Source organism: Micromesistius poutassou (assembly GCF_964030765.1).
Source record: "Micromesistius poutassou genome assembly, chromosome: 12".
Classification (NCBI taxonomy): domain Eukaryota; kingdom Metazoa; phylum Chordata; class Actinopteri; order Gadiformes; family Gadidae; genus Micromesistius; species Micromesistius poutassou.
Genome location: NC_140282.1, coordinates 6726974 through 6752173, shown reverse-complemented (window position 1 = coordinate 6752173; position 25200 = coordinate 6726974). Strand labels below are relative to the sequence as shown.

At 39.9% G+C, this 25200-nt stretch overlaps 1 protein-coding gene across 1 annotated transcript in view; it reads left to right on the top strand.

Annotated features, from left to right (window-relative positions):
* The first annotated feature begins 4951 nt into the window (after nt 1-4951).
* map2k5 (mitogen-activated protein kinase kinase 5) overlaps nt 4952-25200 on the top strand; it is a 48826-nt gene continuing 28577 nt past the window's right edge. The window contains exons 1-10 of the mRNA XM_084476276.1: nt 4952-5347; nt 5567-5615; nt 6253-6320; nt 11781-11850; nt 12742-12782; nt 14041-14108; nt 14206-14254; nt 16288-16352; nt 23450-23489; nt 23837-23905. Coding sequence (XP_084332402.1) covers nt 5216-5347; nt 5567-5615; nt 6253-6320; nt 11781-11850; nt 12742-12782; nt 14041-14108; nt 14206-14254; nt 16288-16352; nt 23450-23489; nt 23837-23905 — 651 coding nt within the window. The 5' untranslated portion in view covers nt 4952-5215. The remainder of the gene's footprint in view (nt 5348-5566; nt 5616-6252; nt 6321-11780; nt 11851-12741; nt 12783-14040; nt 14109-14205; nt 14255-16287; nt 16353-23449; nt 23490-23836; nt 23906-25200) is intronic.

Sequence of the window (25200 nt, the reverse complement as noted above, 5' to 3'; positions counted from 1 at the left end):
ATTTTGTATTTTAACAATGATGGTTGAAGTTAGTTTAGTAGCCCTCCAGGTGACCTATTCAGACCTATCACTCCTATAATCAATAAAATGCCACTGTTCTGATTTGTGTGTGTGTGTGTGTGTGTGTGTGTTTGTGTGTGTGTGTGTGTGTGTGTGTGTGTGTGTGTGTGTGTGTGTGTGTGTGTGTGTGTGTGTGTGTGTGTGTGTGTGTCTGTATGTGTGTGTGTGTGTGTGTGTGTGTGTGTGTCTGTGTGTGTGTTCGTTTGTATAAATGAACATTCATCAAAAGTGTGTTATAATTAAATACTGTTATTATTTCTTATTTTATTACATTTTTTAGTTATTTAAGTTATTCGCCTTGACCATATGTCCAAACTATAGCAACATTATAATGAGATATGACAAAAATAGAAATCAATCATCACATATACATCAATATTAATCTTAGAAATGTGTACCCCATCCATCTCAATGTATTTCTGTACCACAGGACCTATAGACATTGCCTACGGAACAAGAAGGACCATTGCACACATTCATTTACTATGGCCCTATTCTGTATCAATTATTGACCTGCAGTTGTCAGCTGAATAGAAAGCCAGACTTTCCGCTGATCTATTTGATGAATATTTTAGCTGACAAACAGGCCACCTGACACTGTGCACCAAAGCACTGTGTGGTTAGAGAGAGGTCAGACTCGTGCACATATGCAAGCACGTGTATATAATGTTACGATGTTGATGTTGTTGCTGCTGCTGCTAATATCTAGTTTTATATTGCTTTCATTGTATTTATATAGTGTTTATATTACAGAATTGCGATAATGTCATTGAGATTGTTTTGTTTTTTCATTATGGAGATCATCAGATGATAATTTTTCATTTGTAATTCCAATTATGTAACGATAATGTAAGACGGCTATGAACATTAATCATAGCAAGAAGGATGTTTTGAAAAAATGAATGTAGTTTTTCATTTTCGGACATTGCGTTTGTTTTAATTTGTATCCTACATTCATACATTACGAGATGTTAATTTTTTATTAATTTTTTATTGTTTGTATTGTCTTTATCAAATATTTTTCATAGAGTTGTCTGTACTGAAATGAATGGCAAAAGCATCTACTTCTGTCCCCACCAATTATTGTCTCATGGAAGCTTCTTGAGCTCTTTCTGCTCGGTGCATCAAACTGTTAACTCTCTCCTGTCTTCATTGGCCACATCAGCTATTCAAGTCACTGACTACAGCACAAGCAGCATTTCCTTCTTAAGTAGGAACAGGAAGTGTACAATACTGTGGGACAACTCTCCCTTCGGAGTGAAAGTATGACATGGGTTACAGCAAAAGAAGGGAGATTTGAAGTTAGGCTAGCAATGTCACTCACCCTGTTTATCTATTAACCAAATACCACTGCTTTTTCCCATCATTCTCACACCGCCAACTCACTCAACTCAACCATATTTCTCATCGCAGGTTAACTCCAAGATTAACTTGATGAAGGAAAGGTATCACAAACAATAGCTACTGAGGCAATTCACGTCATGCCGACCAGCAGTTATTCTACTTATCCTGACCTCAATTTGGAGCCTGTGTGTTGAAGGCCCCGTGTGACAACGATCGTATTGATCTGAGTAGGGTTTTTGGCAGCATCAATAAACAATAGGCTTCAGGCTTCAAGGCCGAGAAGACACGTCTCTATTTCAGCTTCAGGCTTCTTATCCAGACACCTGAGTTGTAACCTGCCTCTAAATGCCTGCTGGGAACCAAAAACACACATATACAGTACATGCACAGGTCTATAGCGAAGACTAGCAGGTTCCTTTAGTCTTACTTTAGTCTTAGGAAATTCCATTAAAAGTGGCTGATCGGTGGACAGTGAACAGCTACTGACATTTAATTATGAACATTGTCAAGGAAAGAGGTTGTCTTGCTTTGTATAAGGAGCAACAAATACCTTGCAATATCAGTATTGCTTAGTCAGTATGGTCCTGACCATAGCTATTACAGTATGTATATGAAAATGTATAGCTATATAATATCTGAAAATGATCTATGTATGACAATGAATAATGCAAATATAAATCTATGATTTTATTTTGTAATTTTTCCAGTATTGTCAGTAACAGCAACAAAACAGCAAAATTGATAATAACAAGAAATCAATAGTTGTAGTAATACTTCAAGTTAAAACAATGATTGTATTATCTTTGCAATATTTCTCATTAATAATATATATAAAAAGTTATATATGTGTAATAAGAAACCCCCGCAACAGCACCTGGCAAGGAAGGGATTATTCTTATTATTTATTGTATCTTGTCCTGATAGATCTGGTTGAGACCTTATTTACTTGTTTACCCTGTTTGCCTTGAAAGTTAAATAAGTGTGCCTCATATATTTAGAGTCAAACTGAGCTCAGTTGGCACTAAGCAGCTTGTCAATAGCGAGAACGGAAGCATGGAAAGAGGAGGCCTGATGAAATGGCCTTTAATTACCAGACAGTAGATGCTGGACTTCTCTGCCCACTCTCCCCCTTTTCGCCATGTCAGGTGTTTGATTTCTGATAATGTGGATTGCTGACTTTGCTTCGTCCGAGTTGCCCCCCTTAAGCAGAAGGCCCTAACGTCAAGTCCTCGGAGAGCATGTTTGACAAAATGCCATATAGATCTCCTATTTTTCATCAGGGGGGCAATGCTGGCCACCGCACTAATCAGAGTGCCTGATAGCCTTGCTTTGTTTTCACCTTTACTCTCCTGTAACAATTACACAAGGTAATAATTTCAAGCATTACATGGAAATCAATAGGTCCTTTCCCCTCCAGCCGCTGGTATAGCTTTAAGCGATGACAAAAGGTTTAATATGGATCAATGCAATGGGCTTGGAGGATGGTGTAAATTATGCAGGTGCATCCAACCATATCCATTTTGAAAATGTAATAGGTTACACTGATCAAAGAGAGAAAGACCTGCTTCCTACTTTGTGTCTTTAATAAACCTCTCATTATTTCACTGATTATTATTTTTGCTCAATGACCATAATCCTGTCCTTTGTTGGGGCAATGGCAACAGGCACTCTTTGGGGCTAGCTGTACCTCACAATACAATTTAACTTGTCCCTATTTAAGCTTTCACCCAATGTTGATTTAGTTAGGATAGGACATTTATAGAGACATTGAAATTTGTATTTGCCCAGTAACCTTTAATGCATTTGAGGCAGGGGTAGAATGAATACAACCCATTGCTTAAAAAAAAAAAAAACTATAGCCAATGATAAAGAAGTTCCGCCTCAGGGCAGTCATGGGCATAGACTTTTGTTTTAGTTGGCCGAGGGATGGGAGCCAATGAAACCCAATCTTAAGCAATAGCCAGCACAGCACAGCCAACACAAAAGCATTTCATTGCTATTGTTTTCCAGTGCTGCTTGTCTTGCCAGGTCTGGGCAACAACAGGGAGATAGAAGGAGCTTTAACAGCTGCTTAACATTACACATAACCCCGGTCAACAGACTTAGGTATCGTCTCGGTGAACACAGGGCTGTAAATTAACAGAAAATAAGACTTCACTCCACCAAGGGATCAATGTCTTGTTTCTAAGAACTGCAATCAGAGCTCTTTTTGGTGCGGAAGAGAGAGAGGGAGTGATTTACGCTCTCCTCAAAGATAAGGCGGTAATGAACAACAAGTTTTAAATGTTCTCTGTTGTACATTTAATTACACACTAATGACTCATGTCTCCTGTCTAGTGGAAATCTTTAAACACCAATGTTGTGTTAATCTATGGCACAGAAACCCAACAAAAAAATGAAAGGGAGAGAACAGTCCTTGAAGTCCTCATAATTCGTGGTCTTGTGGGCACATCGTAAGCCAGCTCCTATTCTGCTTTTATAAATGGATCATCAAGGCTGTAGGGAAGTCTTTTCAATACTTGTCATGCCGTCTCTGTTCCTGAACACTCTTACAAGTATTGATTGAGCTCCGGTAATGTACGGTAAAGTTTAAACTAAGTATCTCAAGACCTTTGAAAAAACACCTTGGATGGATTCAATAACCTTTCATCACATCAATATTACCTGGTCCATTCATGTATAACAAAGCATAATTCCAAGGCAATTACATAACTTATTTTGAGAAAGAGTTGAATACATGTAATTCAGTATAATAGGAAGTTGTACAATAATTATCTGGTTGCCTTGGTGTAAGATTGGAATTTTCTTTAGACTTGTAGTTTATTAAAGCTCTGTAAAGGTTCTTGCCACACAAATCCACATAGACACAGGTTTTCTACTACATGTGTACATTCTGAGGTGAAGTACCATCAGAAAACATTTGAAATATGACGATTGTGGTTTCAGCTGCCTCTTATAAAATGAAGTTGTCACAAGAGAGACAGTGGTAATAGAGGCCATCCTACAGAGGAAATCCTCGATGCAAAAATGTGTGGCAAGCCCCGCCCCTAAAACAACAGATTTTTGGACAATAATTCATTATGTATCCGTAGTAATCCGTGGCCGACGCTATTTATCAGTGAAAGTCTGTGAAACTTTTGATACAAAATTGTATCAAATTGTATCATTAATTACATTAATATACACGGCGAAACAACCAAATGGACACGCCCACCCTTGTTTCATTTAGCCGCAAAACATTTTCAAATTGAGATTATTCAAATCGAGAGGGTTCATAAATATTAATAAAGCATGAAATATAACTAATGCCAATTAACTTTAAGCTGTTGTATAAATATATATTTTTAAAATAATTTTCTTAATATTTAATATTATTCATATTTTAAACCAAAAATACAATACATTCTTAATATTTATAGTCACAAAATAGTTCAAAATGTAACTATCTACTCACTTGTCTGCTACGGTCTTTAAACCTGCAAAAACGCTTTTATACTGAAATTACCTTTACTTTGAAAAGCACTTCACGGATGTTGATTCGGAAATGCTGGTCAAATGTGTTGTCTTAATTTCAGCTGCACGCAGTCTAAATATCTGCCTTAAATCAATGTGTCATAAGTTCATCCAAACATTGGACTAATTTTTAAAGAAAATTGTTAATGTTTTCTTCTGAAGTACTCACTATACACGTTTTCATCATGTGCTGCAATAAAACAGGATGCAGCGACTACCGCTAGCAAGCTACTCCTGGAAATTAGCCTCTTAGCTGACAGCTTTCGAGGTGGACTATGATGTGTCCTATTTCTCTGTTATGCTTTTACTTGTTTTGAATAACATTTACACAATGGACACCGAAGGAATAGTAATCCGCATAAAAACACCCAGTGGAGACATGGACTCATCCGTCGACTGTCCATCCCTTCTAAACTTCAATGACTTGCTGGTGAGCTGTTGAAATTATTTACCAATACTTTTTTTCTGAAGGTATTTTGCCATACTTGTTCCCCTAGTAGTCGGGTTCCACCTACAACAGCGCACGGTTTTTAATACCTTTAATTCCTAGCATCGAAGCATATCATTTGAAAGATTTAACTATTGTAGGTCCAGTTTCTTGTTATTACAAACTGCTAATTTGACAGTTTCAACACTGAACCATTTCCAGGTCGCCATCAGAGATGTGATGCCAGAAGCCACAGTCACTGCATTTGAATGTAAGTTATTTTCTAACGTCTGCTCTCCTCACATATCCGTATGTTTTATTTTGTATCTCGATTTCGAATCAATAAAAAAGTATATTGTTTACGACTAAAATAACAACTTATGTTAAATCCAGATACATTATTATTAAAGACAGATGGACGATAATTCAGATACCGCTGTGAATGGGACTTAACCATTGAGTATACTGTTGCTACTTTTTAAATCTAAATGTACTGCAGCCTTTTATATTTTTACTTTTTATTAGATTCTACTTTTGGTCAGAAATTGTTGCTATCACCCCTTATGTCAGTGATTGGCTGTTGAAAACCCTAGCACACTATCAACTATAGAGTTAGGAGATGGGTATTATAAAATACTACCTCACCTAATGTGAAAGATACCATTCTCAATAATCACCTTGAAAGCAGATTGAACAAATACACCATTGATTAACTGTCCTCTGCTCCTGTGCTACATTTAATGCTTTTCATGTCCTGTTGGTGCTGTAGAAGGTTGACTGTAATAGACAAAGTTCTCAGTCAAATGTTGTGCATACAAATATAACTTATATGCATGCTTTTTTTCTTTGCCTCGTTCGATTTTTTCTTTTCTATGTGTCTTTAAAGATATGTATTCTCGGTTTTTCAGATGAAGATGAGGTGGGGGATAGAATTACTGTAAGAAGTGACGAAGAACTTAAAGCCATGTTATCTTATGTGAGTATAACCAATCAGTACCGCAATGTATATCATTGTCAACAATTTGTTTGGCAAAAATTAGTATTATGCTATGGGCGACAGACAGTGCTTGTTAAGGTGGTGCTCCACCATCAGTCAATACTAGAAAACATTCAAATAACTTTATACATCAGGTAATCATTAATACTATCGTTTAATAATTCTTAATATCATAATATATTATTACATTCTTCAGTCAGCTCAGTTTATGTACCAGAAGAGTCAAGCTGGTCTTTTGTTGAGGTACAAAAGTTAATAATATTTTTTTCTAATATCTTGCATTAAGCATTGTCTATTTGCAACTTGGCCATTGTTGAACCCACACAGACATATCTTTGAATTTAGAGATGCAAATATTGTGCCTCAAAAGCTTATGTAAAAAAGTTCAGTTGTCAACTGCATTGTCTATTGTCTGACTGTTTAGTCTATTGTCTGACTGTCTAGTGGCTACTCCACTTTGGCACTCAATTTGTTGTTATTACTTGTTATCCTGTGAATCGAAAATTAATGAAAATATTGGACCCAAGATTTCTCAACAAAGAGTAAATGACAATGTTAGACTTTATCCTTCATCCTTTCTGATATAAATTTCACCTTCCTTGTCCCTCTGTCTAATGCATAGTTCATAGATGCCTAAGTTGTTTTAGAATCTCCAAAATAGTCAATGAAGTCCCTTCACGCTATTGTTTTATAAGAGATATAGCAGATTATCACAGGCGCCTTTGTAACCCATATGCTGTTTTGGTAGTATATTGTCCGTGTATCTAGCAGTAAGCAGAGTCAAGTGGTGAGCTTTCAGTGCTTGCCCATTACTTTTATCCGATTCCCTTCTGCACTTTCTCTACCTTTCTCTAGGGATTGTCTCTGCAATGAGATGTGGGGGCACATTCCCCTATACTTAATGTTCACGCCCAATGCACAAAGAGTATAATAATTACACAAATATAGACCACGGCCCATGTACACATTTTCAGACAAATGACGGTTGTGCAGCCTATATACCAATGCACCCTATATAAAAAGGTGTATGACCAAAATCAGTCTGCCACAATGAATGGTTATACCCGACTGGCACAAACAGGTTGAACAAGTAACCTACTAATAATAACAGGCTGCTATTTGGGTAATATACTCCAGTTCTGATTTTTCTTTATTTTCTTGTGATACGGCATCAAGAATAGTGCATTTATTAATTTGCATGCTCTTAAATAGCACTAGTGCTACGGTGCAATTTCATTGAAACTTTGCACTATACCTTTTTTTAGATTTACAATCAAAGCAGTTTGTCTTTATTGGAATTTAGGTGGGTCGTCTTTCCAAACCGTTTTACAGTTTTGAGAGCACTCAAAACAGTGCTGCTATACAGCTGCATTTTAACTTCCACCATTGTTCAAAACTTTGGTCCACATCGCATCAATCACTATCAATACCACTCATTATATTAAACACAGAACAAGACCATCGAATCCTCCGACATGTTTTCCTTTTTACTACGGGACGCTGCCCGACATTGCACTCAGCGGCTCGTCTGGTGTCCGACCGGCTTTATATTGAAGCTCTGCCGTAAAACAGTCGGACTCAGATCAAGAATGGATCCGAAAGACACAGACGTCCTTCACACAGCACCTGCGTGATATTGCAGTTAAAATAAACTTGCAAATGCAACCATTTTGATCCCAGTCTTGAGTCCTGCATGTAATCCATTGTGCATTTGTTACTGCAGCCTTTACACTGGTGCGGCATATATAGAGGTTTGTTTTTTTCAAGACTTAGTTGTTAGCATGTGGGGCTTATGTACGATGCAGACTATATTCGCATAGTTACGGTAATGGGTTTTGCGAAGTACCATGATGGCTAAATGAACTGTCAATTTTTATTATTTATTATTCAGTACTTAAAGTTTTGCCTCATTAGAGATGAGGCTCCCCTCGGGCCGCGTTTTGAGATCTTCTTCTGTCTTTTACCCCCCATCAGGCAAAATTTGCTGCCCTTGTTTTGTTGTAAAGTGTGTGTGTGAGAGAAGAAAGAGAAGGAAAACAATCTAGTGCAAAGAAGCAAGAGAGACTTTGAACCTAACCTCTAATGTTTTTTATTTTTTCTCACACTGGTAAAGTTTTCAGAGAGGTGCGTTAATGACACTTGTTTTTCCTGATGTGTATTTACATTGAAATGAGAATCACTAGGAGAATTCACAGAGGCCCCAGTGGGCTTTTCCAGATACATGCTTACTTTGCAGTCATTCATTTCCAGCTCACATATTATTTGAAAGTGAAAGTATGTACTTTTCTTTTTAATGGTACAGGCATATTTGGTCCCATGAATGATACTGACTTGGCAGTTTTTGACAGGACTTGGATTACAGACACGCTCTGGTAATAATTACATTACACTGGCTCTTGCAGTGTCTGCCCTGATAGAAGCACACACTGTTGAGGCAGTGCTGCGGACGCAGTGCTACCTCTTACACCTTTCCATGTATGCTGACATTTTCACAAAATTTCTTGTCACACATGCTGCATTTGAGACAACTGTTTCAAATGTTATGAAGAAATAATTTACTAATTAATTAAGGATGCTAATAAATAGAGGTTAGGTTAAATCACTTTCTGTAGAATATTTAATTTTTTTTAAATTGTAAAATAAGTTTTCAAGCTCCTTGTTTCAGTATTCTCAGTGGGATCATAGAGGGGCTGACATTGTGTTTAATGAATTACATTGTTATATAAGTATCATATCAATAGCTAATGTGTACGATAATGCGTTTCAAATGCAATACAGATTGAATCCATTGAAGGCAATGCATTGCCCTATTTCAATGACTGCCTTTTATGCATGCAATGACGATACATTTGTGAACATTATAGCTTGTCCATTGTAATGTAATAATTGTGATGATTGTGTAATTTTGTGAAAGTATTTGCTGCGGTTTATTTTTGTAATTTAGTAAATTTCAATGTAACGCCTCCCACTCTCTACTTTGGCCAATACTTTGCCTATTGAGTATTCTATCAGTCTTTAATGGAGCTATGCATGGGCTCTGTAAGGACATTGGGAAAAGTAAGACCGGTCCCATCCATGTGTACTAATAGCTGCTCCTCAAATGGTGCATATGCTCTGCATCCATTTATATTCATATTTTTGTTGGTCTGTTGGCAATCACAATTAGGCCACTCCAGTAAAGCAGGAGTGATAATTTTTTTCTTTAATTCCATTTCATGTTGAGTAGACAGCTATTATGTACAAGTAAGAGGAATTTGGTATTAGCAGCATGTTAGGCAGAATAAGGACTATTAATTAGGCTTTCCAATGGTAACTAAGAGTGTGTGTGTGTGTGTGTGTGTGTGTGTGTGTGTGTGTGTGTGTGTGTGTGTGTGTGTGTGTGTGTGTGTGTGTGTGTGTGTGTGTGTGTGTGTGTGTGTGTGTGTGTGTGTGTGCGTCTGTGTCCATCATGGCGTCCATGCTGAGATTGGAGTAGTGAGAATTCCACCAAACTACCCTAAATTCAGCCCGCACACCCGTTGTAATTGCCAGCGTTAATGCAAACAGATGCATATTGCTTCAGAAAACTGTGTGTGTATTTAGTCTATGTTTGTGAGGGATAAGGAGCAGATAACCACGTTGATAATCACACTTTTTTTATTTCTTCTTTTCCAGTCTAATTAATTTAAGCTAAGTTCTTTTTTATATTACCCAGTAAAAGTTGCAGGCTACATATTGCAGAGCACAATTAATGGTCAAATAATTCACTTAATTAACATCCATCTGCAGAGAGCCCCTAACTGTAACACCCCCACCGCCCTCCCCAGTCCTCCTCACAGAACGTTGATTGTTACATGCTCCTGTGAGACCCAGCGCTCCGCCAGCCGTCTCTAATCATTGGTCGACACCCTTGAAAGACAGCCGGGCGCTGCTGAAAGTTACAGCGCAGCCCCGCGTCAGCGTGCTAAAATGGGAAAAAGCGAAGCAAGACGACGAAGACGACAGGAGAAGAGCAGTGGCCTCATTCATCTCTCACTCAGCTCCCCCTGGAGGCAGCGCTCCTAATTCCACCATCCTCACTCCCCAGCTCTCCTTAGTCTGCTAATGATGATGAGGCCCACCCCCACCGCCGCCACCACCACCGCCACCCCCACCCCTCCTTCCTCCTGCCCGCTCACCCTCTCTTGTCCCTTAAGGCTGAGTGATGGTATTTGGCATCGCAGACTGTTTAGTTATTGGCCAACAAAGGAGAATGTCTTTGAATGCTACACCCTCGACCGATTAGGTGGTAATTGTGAGCTTAATCAATAAGTTAGCTGAGCAGAAAATTTAAGTTATGTCTTGTCGCCCCTCCTCCGCCCACCGCCCGATGCCCCCAAACATAGAACGACCCGATTTTGTGAGGTGGGGATAGGGGCGGGTGTTTTATTTGGCCCTATTGTTCATACATGAGTCCCTTGAGAGCGTGGCAGGGTGAAAGCAGAATGCTAGGAGCAAGGAAGGAGGTGACAGTGATAAATAGGTCCTTTTAGAGGCAGCTGTGTCACTCTGTTTTGTCTGCCTTTAAACCCTGACCAAACCCCGCCATCACTATGTGGCGATCCAGTTAATATGTAATAATAACATATGTTACATGTTATTAGGTTATGTTGGCGTGATCTGGTTGCGTGCTGTAAGCGTTCCAGATCCCAGATAGCAAGGGTCAAGAAGCTAGACCAAATGCACATACACATGAACTTACAAGCCACTATACATATTATGTATGTATGTATATATATATATATATATATATATATATATATATATATATATATATATATATATAAACACACACACTGTTTGGTCTTGCCCATCTGCGACTGGGGCTCTCTAGCTAACATCAGGGACTATGTGTACACACACACACACACACACACACACACACACACACACACACACACACACACACACACACACACACACACACACACACACACACACACACACACACTTTAACAGATGGCTTGCTTAACTGAAACATCAATTGTTATGTTGCCTTGGCAGGCGTGTGCATGTTAGCCCTTCAGGGTATGGACGCTTGGTAAATTGTTGACCTGGAGGAATAAGGGTTAATGCTACATTCTCCCCGAACAGACCCACGGGGCATCCGTCTTCGACGGCAACAGATTTCAACACTGCACTCACTCCATTTGCTCATATTATATATTTGTCTATTTGTGTATGCATGAGATGTTAGAAAGGCATCCTGGATTTGTTTGTGAACCACTGTTTGTTTGTAACCACAGTTTGGTTTTGGTTTCAAAGTAGATTCCCTGAGTACTGATATGGGCATTTTTATATTTTCAGATTTAAAGGTGTGTTAATATCCTATTTGTGGGGCCCAGTGATTTTTATTTTTTCTAAGTATTTTTCTGGACCCCATTCAACTGAATCCATCCTTTTCTCCACTTCTGCTTTCAGTACTGCAACACAATGAATGAGCAGCGGATCAATGGACTGCTGCCAGAGCCTCTGCAAATATTTCCAAGAGGTCAGTGTTTTCCCAACGAAAAAGGCGTATAAATAGTATAAATGTAGCAATTGGACAACGTTTCATTTCATTGTTGAATTAGTTCCAGGGTACTGACTCAACGGTTTTCTGCAGCAACACATCAACAGTGTATTACAGAACCGGACTGTTAATTGTCCCTATACCTCGGATGTGTCCCTTTTAACTCATGAATATACTTTTGTCCATTAAAACTCATGAACCCCTTTATGTTAAAGGGGTTCATAGTAGTGAACTCCTTTAACATAAAGCCTGGAGGCCAAAACCAAAAGGTTATATTTACAACCGTTAAGATCAAAACATATGTTAATTGGCTGTTAATGAACAAAGAATGGTGAGGTCAGCCAGTCCAATTTTTGCTGTCAGGAATTAAACTGTGTGAAGCTCAGATGAGATGGGAACAAGTGAAACATAAGACTTATTGGATAACCAACCTTTATCAAACATGACAGGACCCTTGACATATTGCTTTGGTAAAATGTAATGACATCTCCAAGCGCACTTATATTACAAATGCTGGTACAGACGAAGCTTTGATATGCATTTGAAGAGCAATGCTGTATATTTTCTCTACTTATACTTATTTTATCTACTTATTTGTAATAAGCTTGAGCATACCTACTTTGGTACTTTGGCCAAGAGCGAGACAAGTACATATTTCTCTTTCTCTCTCTCCCCTCCTTCCCCTGTGGTCTCAAGAGCCCTACATCTCAATCACTTTCTCCTCTGCAACTAATTTCAGTCACCCTCATTTCATTTCATTTCAGTTATTTTTCCCTCGCTCTCTCATTCTCTACTAAAGAGATTCTTTTCCAGTACATTTTGTAAGTGGCACAGTGATGTGTTCTACAATCTAGTCAATTACTGTTTCAGCCGGCAAGACCCCAGGGATACGGAACATACATGGCCTCAAGGTACGTATCTCAGTAATTGTTTCAGCTGCCTCCTAGAGTGGTAGAGAGAGGGAGAGGGAGCAAGTGAAAAAGAGGGGATGGAGAAAAAAAATAAAGTGAAGGCAAGTGGATCTTTAATGGTGTGTTCCACTTATTGAAATGTCAATTGAAGTCAAGGCTTTGCTTTACTTCATTCCACCGTTCCCCTTGTCTATATTTATGTATTTAGATGGGCAGCTCTGCACCCAGTACCTTATCTCTCTCTCCCTATCGCCCTCCATCCGTATCGACATGGTTAAACTAGGATAGCCATGCACAACAGCAGCGATAAACCGACAACTATCCCTCCATAGTATTTCCGCCGTCTCATTCCTTATGTCGGATCAGCAGAGAATCGCCGGGTCAGTTTCTCCAAACTTCAGTCTGGGGCGTGGATATGTTGTTCAGCTCAGCCATGAAATTGTCATTACAAGCCCCCAGCCCCACCCACTCCTCCATAGTTACCCTCCCCAGAGCCCTCTCACTCTGCGTTGGGCATATGTTGTGTTCAAAGCAGCCCGCTAATTACAACGGGTTAAGTGGTCTGGCACCTTTTTTTTTCTTTCTTTTTTTTCAAGGTAATCCATTTTTTAAGTTGCCACCATTGCCAATCATAAAGATCTGATACTGAAAGTGTATTATTTTCGATGTATGCTCTGAGGGGTTCCGTCTTTTATCTTCAGAGGCCAGAGGTCTGTTTTGGTGAAGATGATGTTTTTTTTCCCCAAGCCCTTTAAGCATGTTTGCCCCTGTTTTCTTTTATTTCAATATAAAAGTAATTGGCTGAGGGGAGTCTGTGCTATCTGTTTAAATGAGGTCTTCTTGGGCACTAATTAAAGAGAGGATCCCTGTGCCTTTAGTGGACCCAACACACCAGCCCTATGACCTCAATTAAAAGTGCTATTTTTAGCCTCCTCTTTAAGTGTCTATGCTCCACTCCTTTGTTTTATATCTGGGTTGAGCCAAGATGTTGCCGTAAACATGTCCAGACACGCAGAAGAAAAACAATAGTAAAATGTGTAAATTACTTTTTATTGATGTTCTTCAAAGTTGATCTTCCTTGAGTCTTTAGACCATCAGTCAATGTCCGTATTGTTGGAACCATTGGGGCATACAAATATTTGGTCTCTCCTCTGGAACGCCTCCTGTTGTCTGTCTGTCCTGAGGCCCTGTCTTTCTCTTTCCCAATCTGTCCATCTGAATATATTTCTACCTTTTTCGTATGTGCCGACTTCATCAGGTGAATACGAGACCCAGCTCAGCACATGATTGCTCCCAGGCCACCCCAGACCCTGTAACCACTAGCAGGTGAGCAGCACAAGACGCTCATGCTTTGGTAATATGAACACTTGTAATGCAAGCTGCTCATAAACCAATGTTAATGTTTGTTTTTACGTGTTAACAGCCTAAAGAAGTCTTCTGCCGAGCTGAAGAAGATCCTGACCAATGGACAGGTGAGGTCTTCTTTCTCTTCTTCAGCAGTTTTTCTTACCTTAGCCTTTGTTGCTCTTATCTATGGGTGCTAAGGATCCTAATTTTCCTATTTTCTGAGGTTTAACGAAGCCGTTTGCTAAAATACGCACAAATTTATTTGTGTCTGTCCCGACGTGGCCATGTGCTTTGGGTTTAAGTCCAAAAAAAGGGATACAAATATTCCTATTTCTATATCTAGTCTACTTGAATTAATTTTGAATGTCCAACTTGCATGTCCTTCATCTAGTCACAGTGCACCCAGTTAAGGAGCTTCCTATCTATATGTTTCATAAGCAACTTTCAGCAATCACACACACAAACACTCACTCTCACACAGGCAGGGAGCGCATGTCAGAAAGACATTTAAGTGGGGGACTGGTTGCGTCTGTGTGTGTATACGGAGGGCTAATAGAGCTGTTGGATCACTCTCTCTCTCCATTCTCCTATCTGTCCACTCTCATCTCTGTTAGCCCTGCCGCCTCCCACAATGTAATCCAATCAATCGAGGTGTGTGTCTGTGTGTGTGTCTGTGTGTTGTGTGTGTGTGTGTGTGTGATTTAATTGGATACAACACCGGAAGTACAAGCATGGCGCCACAACCATCACACAAACATACACTTGCCAACCATCCGGTTGTGCCCAGTGTAGTCCCAACTCCTGGTGGAAACTGTTCAGCCATTCAGAAAGGATTCTGAAGGCTGTGAAAAGCACATCGACAAATAATATGAAAGAAGAATAGAGCTAAACATAGGTTAAGGTTTTGTCCAAAATGAATAAATAAACACCTGGACATCCCTGCAGATCTAATGGAAAGTTTTCCACAAATTTATGAGTCCCATGGTTGGAGGAGAAGGAGCACTAGAGCATATTTCTGCTGTGACTATGGCCGTGACTTGACTTGCAGTGTGAAGGATACTGTTTGCTCCCATACCGGTGAATGTCTTGTCTGATGCACTCAACTTTATCTAAGGCTCCCTCCCTTACACTCAACCTCCTGCTGCTTTCATTGTGTCAGCACTACTGGCCGGCCATTGCCTTCCATCCCGTGTGTGTGTGTGTGTGTGTGTGTGTGTGTGTGTGTGTGTGTGTGTGTGTGTGTGTGTGTGTGTGTGTGTGTGTGTGTGTGTGTGTGTGTGTGTGTGTGTGTAAGTTGATTATTTACCTTATCACTCTTGACATTGACAGTGATGGATATTGTAACATCTGAAACTTAGCTTTATGCTATGCAATTCTATCATGCCACATCATGTGAGATGCTCTTTTGGGTTAAAGGCTTTCATGTTTTTAACAAGCAAACAAAATATTGCCTCAGAGGACTTGTCGACTTTATATATTATAATTTTTGCTTACATTTCTGGAAGGGAAACAAAAAATGCATAGGTCCAGTGATGGGAATAGGAGGCCCTCCCCAGCCGCCCATCAGCCCTCCCCAACTCACCTCACGTCAGCCGGGGCACGGTGTATATTACCCCCTTCTGACACCTTTTATCAAAGTGGAATGGAACGACGACAGCAAACAAATCGTCATTAAACTCTACATCGCTCAGCTTCCACCGTCACCCCGGCACAATGTCCCTTTTATAAATTGGACAACAAATGTTGTATTGATCTCCTCCTCCTGGGCCTCTCCATCCCTCTCCCTCTCTTCCTTGGTTGCTGAACTTGAAATGACCTGTCTTGTTTATAGCCTCCAGTTACATCCACCCCCTCCCCTCTCTGTGTCTGTGGTTCTCTGTTACTCTTAGTGTTTACTTCCTGACAAGAACATACAGTAGCCAACAGTGTGGCACGTGGCCTCCACTGACTCTTATGTCCTCTTCTTTGGCCTATTTAAACAAAAGATAAATGTGCTGTCTGGAACTCTATGTATACCCATGCTTTATATGTATATATGTTCTGTATATGTACCTCTATTGATACTAGCATGTGCTCTAATTGTACATGAACTCTATCTGAGCCTTCTCTGTAAATGATACTCTGTATCTAATGCTATACTGGGTTTGTCTCTCTGTAGATGAATGCCCAGGATATCCACTGCCAGGAGCAGCTTGGCCATGGGAATGGAGGCACTGTGTACAAGTGAGTGTTGTCTCTCTTACATTCTCAAATCCATGGCTACTTAGTTTACTGTGTTCTCACTTCCTTAGTGTGTTCTGGTGTTTGTAACTGTCTGCCCATTGCTCCAATGTGGGTTTGGTATTGTATTTATATTTTTTTACTGTTTCTATTTCCATCCGGGACACTGAAGCTCATATCGCAAGATTTAATGGTCTCATGCCATCTGAAATATGGGCTTTAGTCCCACTGATTAAATTACAAATAACTATGATTCAATCTGTTTATTCCACAACAAAGTCCAACATACTATTTTAATGTAAGGAAAATGGCCTATACACACATATCCCGCACAGGGATTTGTTTTCCATTATGTTGGGGGTCTGCTAGAGATTATAGTTGCCTTGGTCATCCTGCGATTGAGCTGTTTTAGGCTGTTAAGGATTCCTTTCACTTCCTCCTAGCTGTTCTGCCAACTCGACCACCATTCCCATGTAGTTTGTGGTGTCATCCATCCTTTGTTTTATGCCAATATTGGGATTGGCCTTTATTCATGTTTTCCGAGATGAAGGTTGCCAGCGTGTATGGTATTGATTTGGGGCCGTAAGGTATGTCAGCAATTGGTGTACAGTACCATGCGTTACCAACAATGTATATATAAAGAGAGGCAGCTAGAGAAGAGTTATTCCCTGATCTCTGGCTAGACTGATGTATTGCTACCTTGCGAACATTATGACAAGGTTGGCATACAAGTTCCCCACTTTATCCCCCTCCCCCCCACTCTCGTCAATCTACAACCATTGAGCTGTTTTATTGAGATTGAAGTATTGATCACTGTTCAGACTAACCTTGACTTGACAGAGGGGTCTGTCTCTGTTTCGAAGCAGCTCTACTCCACCCTCCCCAGTAAATTCTTCACCCATTAAATCCACTTTTATTCTTTTGAGAGCCTGATCCTTTTCTCTCTCTCTCTCTCTCTCTCTCTCTCTCTCGCTCTCTCTCGCTCTCTCTCCCTCTCCCTCTCTCTCCTTACCCTGTTTTATTGTTGCTACAATGAGGTTGTTTTCATTAACAGCCTATATCTCTCACAGTAGAGGGAGTGAGTGAGAGAGAGAGATTGGTGATTTGGTGGGCGCTGGGAATGGTTCCACTGCACTAGGGAAGGCCAATATTGCTAGTCCAACAACTTCTCAGTCAATTGAGCTCAGCAGAAAATCCATATGCTTTTGTGGTGATTTTTTATATGGTTGGAAGAAGATGGAATTTTCTTTTTTTTTTTGTTATGTCTCTGCTACACAATTATTATTCCTGTGTCTGTTTTGGTCCTATACGCTTTATGCCTTGAAGAAAATGGTGCTTGGGCTCTTTCTATTTGCTGAGTTTAACTCTAATTTGGAGCAAACGTAAGGAAAGACAAATGTATATTTTGAAGGATTGAATTTATTGACTGTTAATTGTTTTCATTATTTGGTTTTAAAAGTGGTTTTAGTAGTTTATACATTTAAATATAGAATTAATGTAGCTTAGTTATGAAGCAATCAAAAAAACCTTTAATTTCTCTATTTCTGTTGCTTTTAACATACTTCAAGTTCATAAGTGAATAGTTTCATAAGAGGAATCAAATGCTTAAAAATGCCATATCTTACAAGTTTGTACGAATTGGCTTGCCTCCTTTACCTTGCCCTGAGCTTACCCAGTTCAGATGTCTTAACAGTAGTCATGTTGTGATGGTGTAGCGCCTAAAAGGTCAGTGCAGGAAGCTGATCTCATCTTGTAAACATTTCATGGAGGCCAGGTCACCTAAGTCTACCTGGCATCAATGCCGACCCCAACCTGGTTTACCACATGGAGAAGATTGTTAAGATTGTTAAGAGTGTTAGATAGTCATCCAGAGCATCATTTAGCTGCCCAAGTTCTACTAAATGCCCAGGTGGTTTGTAGCCGTCCTCTTTTCATTGATGTCACATTTCATATCAAAACAATCTAATATAGAGAAATAAAGAATATTTAAAAACAGTACAGTGGTGATGATCATTGATGTGTGTTGTCCTCGGTCAGGTTGTGAGCTTACTGCATAAAAAATATATGGGCCTATAGAAACCTAACGACTTTCAAGATACCAATCAAATCTTATTTTTATAAGCTGAAGAGGTATTATTAGGGACCTAGATAGCACGAGGAAAAAAGGATTCACAAAATGTTCATGTATTCAGCAAACTTGTTAAATCGTGTAGAGGCAATTATAGAAAGTTGTGTCCCCTGTGCAGTTTTGTTGTTTTGCTGTTATATTTGATCAAGTGGATGATGTATTTTTGATGAGAATTACATTCGCTGTCCTCTGTCTTAGAAGATCTGTATTTACATGCAGGAATGTGTGTTATTCAGGTTGTAGGCCATTATTTGTAAGGAGACACGTATACAGAAAGTCTGCATTGACGGGAAATGGAGATATGGCGCTCACCTTCCACATAGTTGTCCTTTTTCCCTTCGTCCTCCCTAACCCCCTCGTCTAAATTGTTTTTGGAAAATGTTAAACACACGCCCCTGTGACCATGAAACATGCACAGAAAGGTTTTTACTTCACTGCCGATCAAGGCACCTTGGGTATTCCAATAAATTGCTTTCTTAAAAAAAGGTAATTCAGTCCGTTCCTCTGTTGGGCTTTTCCACCCTTTCTTGTTAATATAATATGCCACAGTCTGAGGAGTTGATAACCCAATGACATACATAATGCACACACATGAACACAGGTACGACCACACACACGCACGCACGTACGCACACACGGAAGCACACACAAGCAAACACAGGCATATGTTTGTACACACCCACCAAAAATAGTGTTTTCTCCCTGTTTAACACAACAGAAGCAAAGCCTTAACACCATGTTTGGTGGCCCGTTCTCATCCCGTGCCACTATTGGAATCTTTCATTGTGTTCTAATTCGTTGAGCCTGTGATCCCCATTCTCTGTCCTCTCCTGCACCCCTGCTTCCGACAGGGTTTATCCACAGTGAATAGCTCCATGAAACCCCCCTCTCCCCTGGCCTCCTCTCCCCTCCCTGCCTTTAACCTCTCGCACCTTTTTATGACCCAGAGCCATTTAGACTCAATTGGATGTTACCAACACTTCAGCTCTCCATAGCCACCCGCTGACCCAGCCATCCATCACTGTCTGGCTTTTGGTTTTTATTACTCACTCCCCTTCGCTCAGGCCCATCTCGTCCGCTGGCCCCGGTGACTCCACAGCTTATAAAGGCCTTAACAAGGACACAAAAGCTATCATGCACCTTGCGGATCCTGCGGTGCAATTAGAAACGAGCACATTTACATGGGAGGCTGGCTCAGTTTAAATCCAGCCGTTGGCTATTCCTTCTATTCCTTTTCTCTCCATTGATTTTTTTCTTTCTCATTCTTTGCTCATTCATTGATTTTGCTGTATGTTACTTAAGGTATTGACAAATGAGTTTGGTAATAACTATAATAAAATTAAAACCAGTGGGTTGTTAACAGGGCATTAGTTAAACATAACAAATAGCTACTACATGATCAGGCATATTTATTTTTAAACCAACGTTTTGGGGCCTTTTAAATAATACCAAATCTTTGATTGAATAAAGTGAATTATTCTACAATCGTTTGATAACTCAATTGTGGCTGGCTGCGTTGAGAATGGCTTAAGCTACAGGATTCATAATTGGTAAGATGAACAGGATGTTCATCTGTGGTGCCGTAGACATAGCACCAGACGTGTAGCATTAGCCCTCACCTGTCCTTGGCCCTGTCCATTATATTTGCTACAGCTCTTTGTAAATACATGTCAGTTTTGACCTTGAAGACTCTGCGACAACCCAGGTAGTTAGATTCACACGTACATAGGCCTGGATGAATGGATGTGATCAAGAAGCGGGAGCCTCATGCAGCCTCCATACTGTATCCAAGTCTCTGTGCATTCACAATGGTATTCAGATCCCTCCTGGCCGTAAAACATTGGATAATTTGTTCTTTAAGTATAAAGATCATGGGTTTTTTTTGGGTGAATGATACAGTGTAAGCTGTTTGAAATGTTTTAATTTGTAGACATTTGTAAATGTAGACCTGTAACTATTACAGATACCAACAGTTTTTTATCATAAAATTAGTTGCCAGTTTGCCTTTTAAACGACAACTACTTTAATAACAATACAGACGGCAGAACAATAAACAATGATTCCTTTTAACTTTCAAAAAATATACATGCAATTGGATTTGTTAAAAATATTTTAATTCACAGATTTTACAATGTCATTATCCTTATAGTCTTATAGTCATCAGAGAGAGTGTTACTAAACAAGATGTCCATGGAGCATGTAATAAAAAGTATCACTACCACTACACTGTTGGCCTATGTTGACCGTAATCAAGTACAATGCTGAGATCATTAATCATAGATTCCACCGTCTCTCAACCCTCCTAGTTGTCAGATGGTATATTTACCCGACCTGGACCCTGTTCTCTGTGCTCCAGCGGCTCCGGGGCCCTCTAGTGTGTCTCTGCCTCACCTCTACCTATACACGCACCATGCCAGTCAGTCAGCAAAGCCATCACTGAGTGAGAGTGTCAGGGAGAGGGAGAGAATCAGCTGGCTGCCCACGTGGTGCTGTAAACCGAGACCTGGGTACCGCGAGCGAGCTGGCCATCATCTCTTTAAAACACACACACACACACACACACACACACACACACACACACACACACACACGTACACACGTACACACACACACACGTACACGTACACACAAACACGGCCCAGCACTGGGGCCATCCAGAGAGGCCCTATGAATACTGCATGATGGAGCTTTCATTACAGCACAAACTGGAGTGTAAATAAGAGCCAGGCAATGGGGCACGTTTACTGGGGTCAGATCGGGGGGAAGTGTATGCCGGGGGGTTGTTGGGGTGGGGTGGGGGGGGTTTAATGTGTAACCTTGTACCCCTTGTCCCTGCCATCTTGGGGCATGTGGCCGTAACTCATAGGAGGAAGCTCAGCCCTAAGATGGTCAAGGACAGCCTGAGAATTAAGCTTCTGCAAAAGAGCAGTGACCCCCCCTCCCCCCCTTCATTTCCAGCCCTGTTTGCATGACCTTATATTGTGTATGGATACATATATTCTATAAACAACGTCCTTTTACATTTCCATTATCCTTATTTTCCACATTCAAACGTCCTGACATACGCAGTGCTCTCACGATTCTCTCATACTTCAGTCATTTGAAACATGGATGGTTGAACTATCTCTATACAATAGCTCTGTCTTAAATTTTTTTGATTCAATAATGTTGTCTAATGTCCACAGTCTTGTTTTGCAGAATGGGTATTTAATCGTTCAAAGATTCAGGATTCAAAGTTTTATTTGTCACATGCGCGTACAAACATGTGCTATAAAATGCTTCCATGGCAGATGCCACGTTCACCCAGATTTGTGCTCTACTTTAGATGAACATCTAAAGTCTGCTCTATGAGACTACCCAAACCATAATGAAATGCACATATCCATATGCACACATGACTTAACATAAAGACAAGCACTCAGCTTCCTGTGACGATCATGTTTTACAGGGATGTTATATGTGGTGATACAACTAGCTATAGGGTGAACATGTCTCTCATTATGAGCTACAGATTGTACGAAGTAGATGAGACTGTCCATTCAGTATTTAACATGTCTGTGCGATTGTCGTAATTATTATCTTCATCTGATCTTAATTTAGCAGAAGCAGTCATGCTTATCTGATATTGATTGTGGCTTAAAGGAAGACAGAGCCAAACAGAAACAAGACCATAAGCTATATGTGCACTGAGCTGTGTTTTTTTTCATTTATTTTACTGAGCCGTGTCTCTTTTTTTTGCAGCCAAAGATGTACCCTGAAACACTAAAGAAGTTATAACATACTAAATCCAATGATCGCTGCACTTCAGAATCTGAAAATTTTTATTATTTATTTTATTGCCATGACAAAATATACAGGAATTTGTTTAGGTCAAGGTACATGAATACGACAGTCGCTAACAAGATGATATAAGTGCAAAAAATTGATTTAGGCCAAGCTTATCTAGTTAGTGTGTTTAAAAAAAGCTGAAGATGAAAAGAAAATACAAAGAAAACATCCAAAATGTTTGTGTTCGTTTTAGAATAGCATTGACATTATATTAGATTTTCTGATTAGACTAAACGTTATTGTCATTGCAAGTAGAGCCTTTAACTGCTATAGCGGCATGATAAAGCCTTTGCGATGAGTCATTGTAGGTGACCTTAAGTGAATTCCATCGCCAGAATGTTTGTTTACCTAGATTAGAAGATGCCAAAACTTTAGCTACTGTGCACACTTAGCCGCAGGTTAGCGCTGGATATCTTCTCCTGCGGGCAACAGATCCCAGACGCTAAGAGGTGTCATTAATTACTGTCCCTGGCCAGTGTGGAGGCGTCTGGCTCGGAAGGAAGGCGATACCCCAATCTAAGACACGTTAATCACACCTCGCACTATACACACTTCTCTGTCGATCGGAGAGACCGGCTGACAGCTGAGATGCGACGTATCGTGTTTAGCAGGCCCGCTTGCAAGTGAAATCCAGGGCTCACGCCACGTCAACGCTGACCTTCGCCATTGCCGACAGCTGTTGGACAGTCTCCGTCCTTGGGGATTGAATACTCAGAAGTCACAAGTTGTTGTAATCGGCGCCGAAAACTAACCTTCATGCGCTGTAACTAAAGCCGATGTTTGGCATTAGTTGGGTTTTATAATTTAATCATTACAGGCCTGGTCTGTCTGTGGCATCGGTTTTACCTGCAACTCTAAACCCTGTCTGGGAGGACTAGGGATGAGGTGGACTGGGATAGTTTTCAGTGGTGAACTATAACCTTTGGATGAACCGGTGAAGGCATTTTCTCTTTCTCTTTCTGATAATTTTTTTTCTCTATGGCCCTTGGCTGCTCACCAAGCTATTTTTTCCACTTTAATTTGTATTCATCATTTACCAGCTTAAATGCTCCTCATTGAAATACTGTCTTCAAGATCTTCAAAATGTAGATTGATTTAACCTTACTGCTGTAGTGTTCTTGACATTTTTTATTTCTATTAACAGGGCATACCATGTTCTTGGCAAGAGGGTTTTGGCAGTCAAGGTGAGAACAACATTCAGCATGGCTGCCCCACTTGTCTATTTTTTTACGCTACAAAATAATTATCTTATCTTAGTTTGAAGTGTCGCTTGTGTTGGTGTTGGTGTTCAATATATAAATGTGGCCAAGGTCACATTTTGTGACCTTGGCCACCGTTACAGAAAAAATGCTTTGTGAGACAGGAATATCTCAAAGATGACGTTTCATGTTTCTATCAGGCACTATGATAGCCCTATGAAGAATGGTTGTATCATACCATGCCATTATAGCCCCCCTCCATGGTTTTATGTGTTATGTACCTAACATGTAGTTTGATTTAATTCTGACCACACCGGCTGTTTCATTTACAGGTCATTCCACTGGACATCACAGAGGAGCTGCAGAGACAGATCATGTCAGAGCTGGAGATTCTCTACAAGGTTTGCGTGGACTCGTGGGAAGTTCTTCCCTTCTCTGAGTGCTAAATAAACCATTTTCATCTGTGGAGCGTCGCTATCTTATCACATCTGCCTTGCTCCAGTAAGTGTGCTATAGGTTCATCTAATGAGCTGCCGTTTATCCTCTCCCTTCCTCTGTGTTGAGCAAGGGATCGGTGACATCGCTGACACGCCGACGCACTTAAGTTAACTACTCCTTTCTCTGCAAGGAAGACTGCACTCTGACACGCAGCAGAAACGCCCAGCAAAGCCCTTTCTGATGAGTCACCCTTTAATGATGGATTAGCTGGAAAAATAACTAAAAGTGAATGGTGTTTGTGGATCTCATGCTTTAGGCGTTCAATTATGATGCAGTGTAAAACTAGGGCATTCAAGATGTATGACTTTTTAATTTTATAGTTTGTCATTTTATTTTATTGTTAGGGGGGGGTTGACAACTTGAAGACATGAAACGTTGTCGTGTATGATTCATTCTATTTATCATAATCAACTGATTTAGTGTGTTTATTTGCACAAGTATAATAGACGGAATGAATGTGGGAACACATTCCACAAAATACAAGAAGGAGAACAGGACACCTGGTCAAAATTGTTTAAGCAAGTGGTGTTTATTTGATGTGTAACAAGACAAAACTAATCACTATAGTACATTACCTTTTTTATTATCAGAATCAGAAATATATTGATGATCCCAGGCAGGAAATTGGGTAACGGTAAAGTTGCTCTTATTCTAGAATATTAATATACATAGGCATAGAACAATTATAATATGAAAATATGAAGTTTGTAATCTGTGCATTATATTATAATATATATAACAAAATAATAATAGTAATCTAAAAATCCTTCAAACAGTGTAAATACTTATGTTAAGAAATGGGATCTATTAATGTGTTAACAGTGCAGTAACGGTGCAGTGTGTCGAATTGAGTGGCATTTTGCAGAACGTATATTAATTGGTGTATAATCCCATTCAAATTTTCGTAACCTTAGAATGAGCCCTTTAAACCTACATAGGGGGCGGGTCCTCTTCCATGGAGCCTGCTGTGTTGCACGGCCATGTATCTACTGTATTCCAGAACGGCAAGCAACTCGCAAAAGCAGCACGTTTTCAATTTCTTATCATAATTGCTAATTTTCTTGTCGATTATGACCCATGGTTTAACAAGCTAATAACCTAATTCAATTTATAAATCTCTCAAGGAACCTCATCACCTGGCTTGACTACTCAATTTCTCGTAGATGACACACTGCACCTTTTTAAATCCAAGAATAGT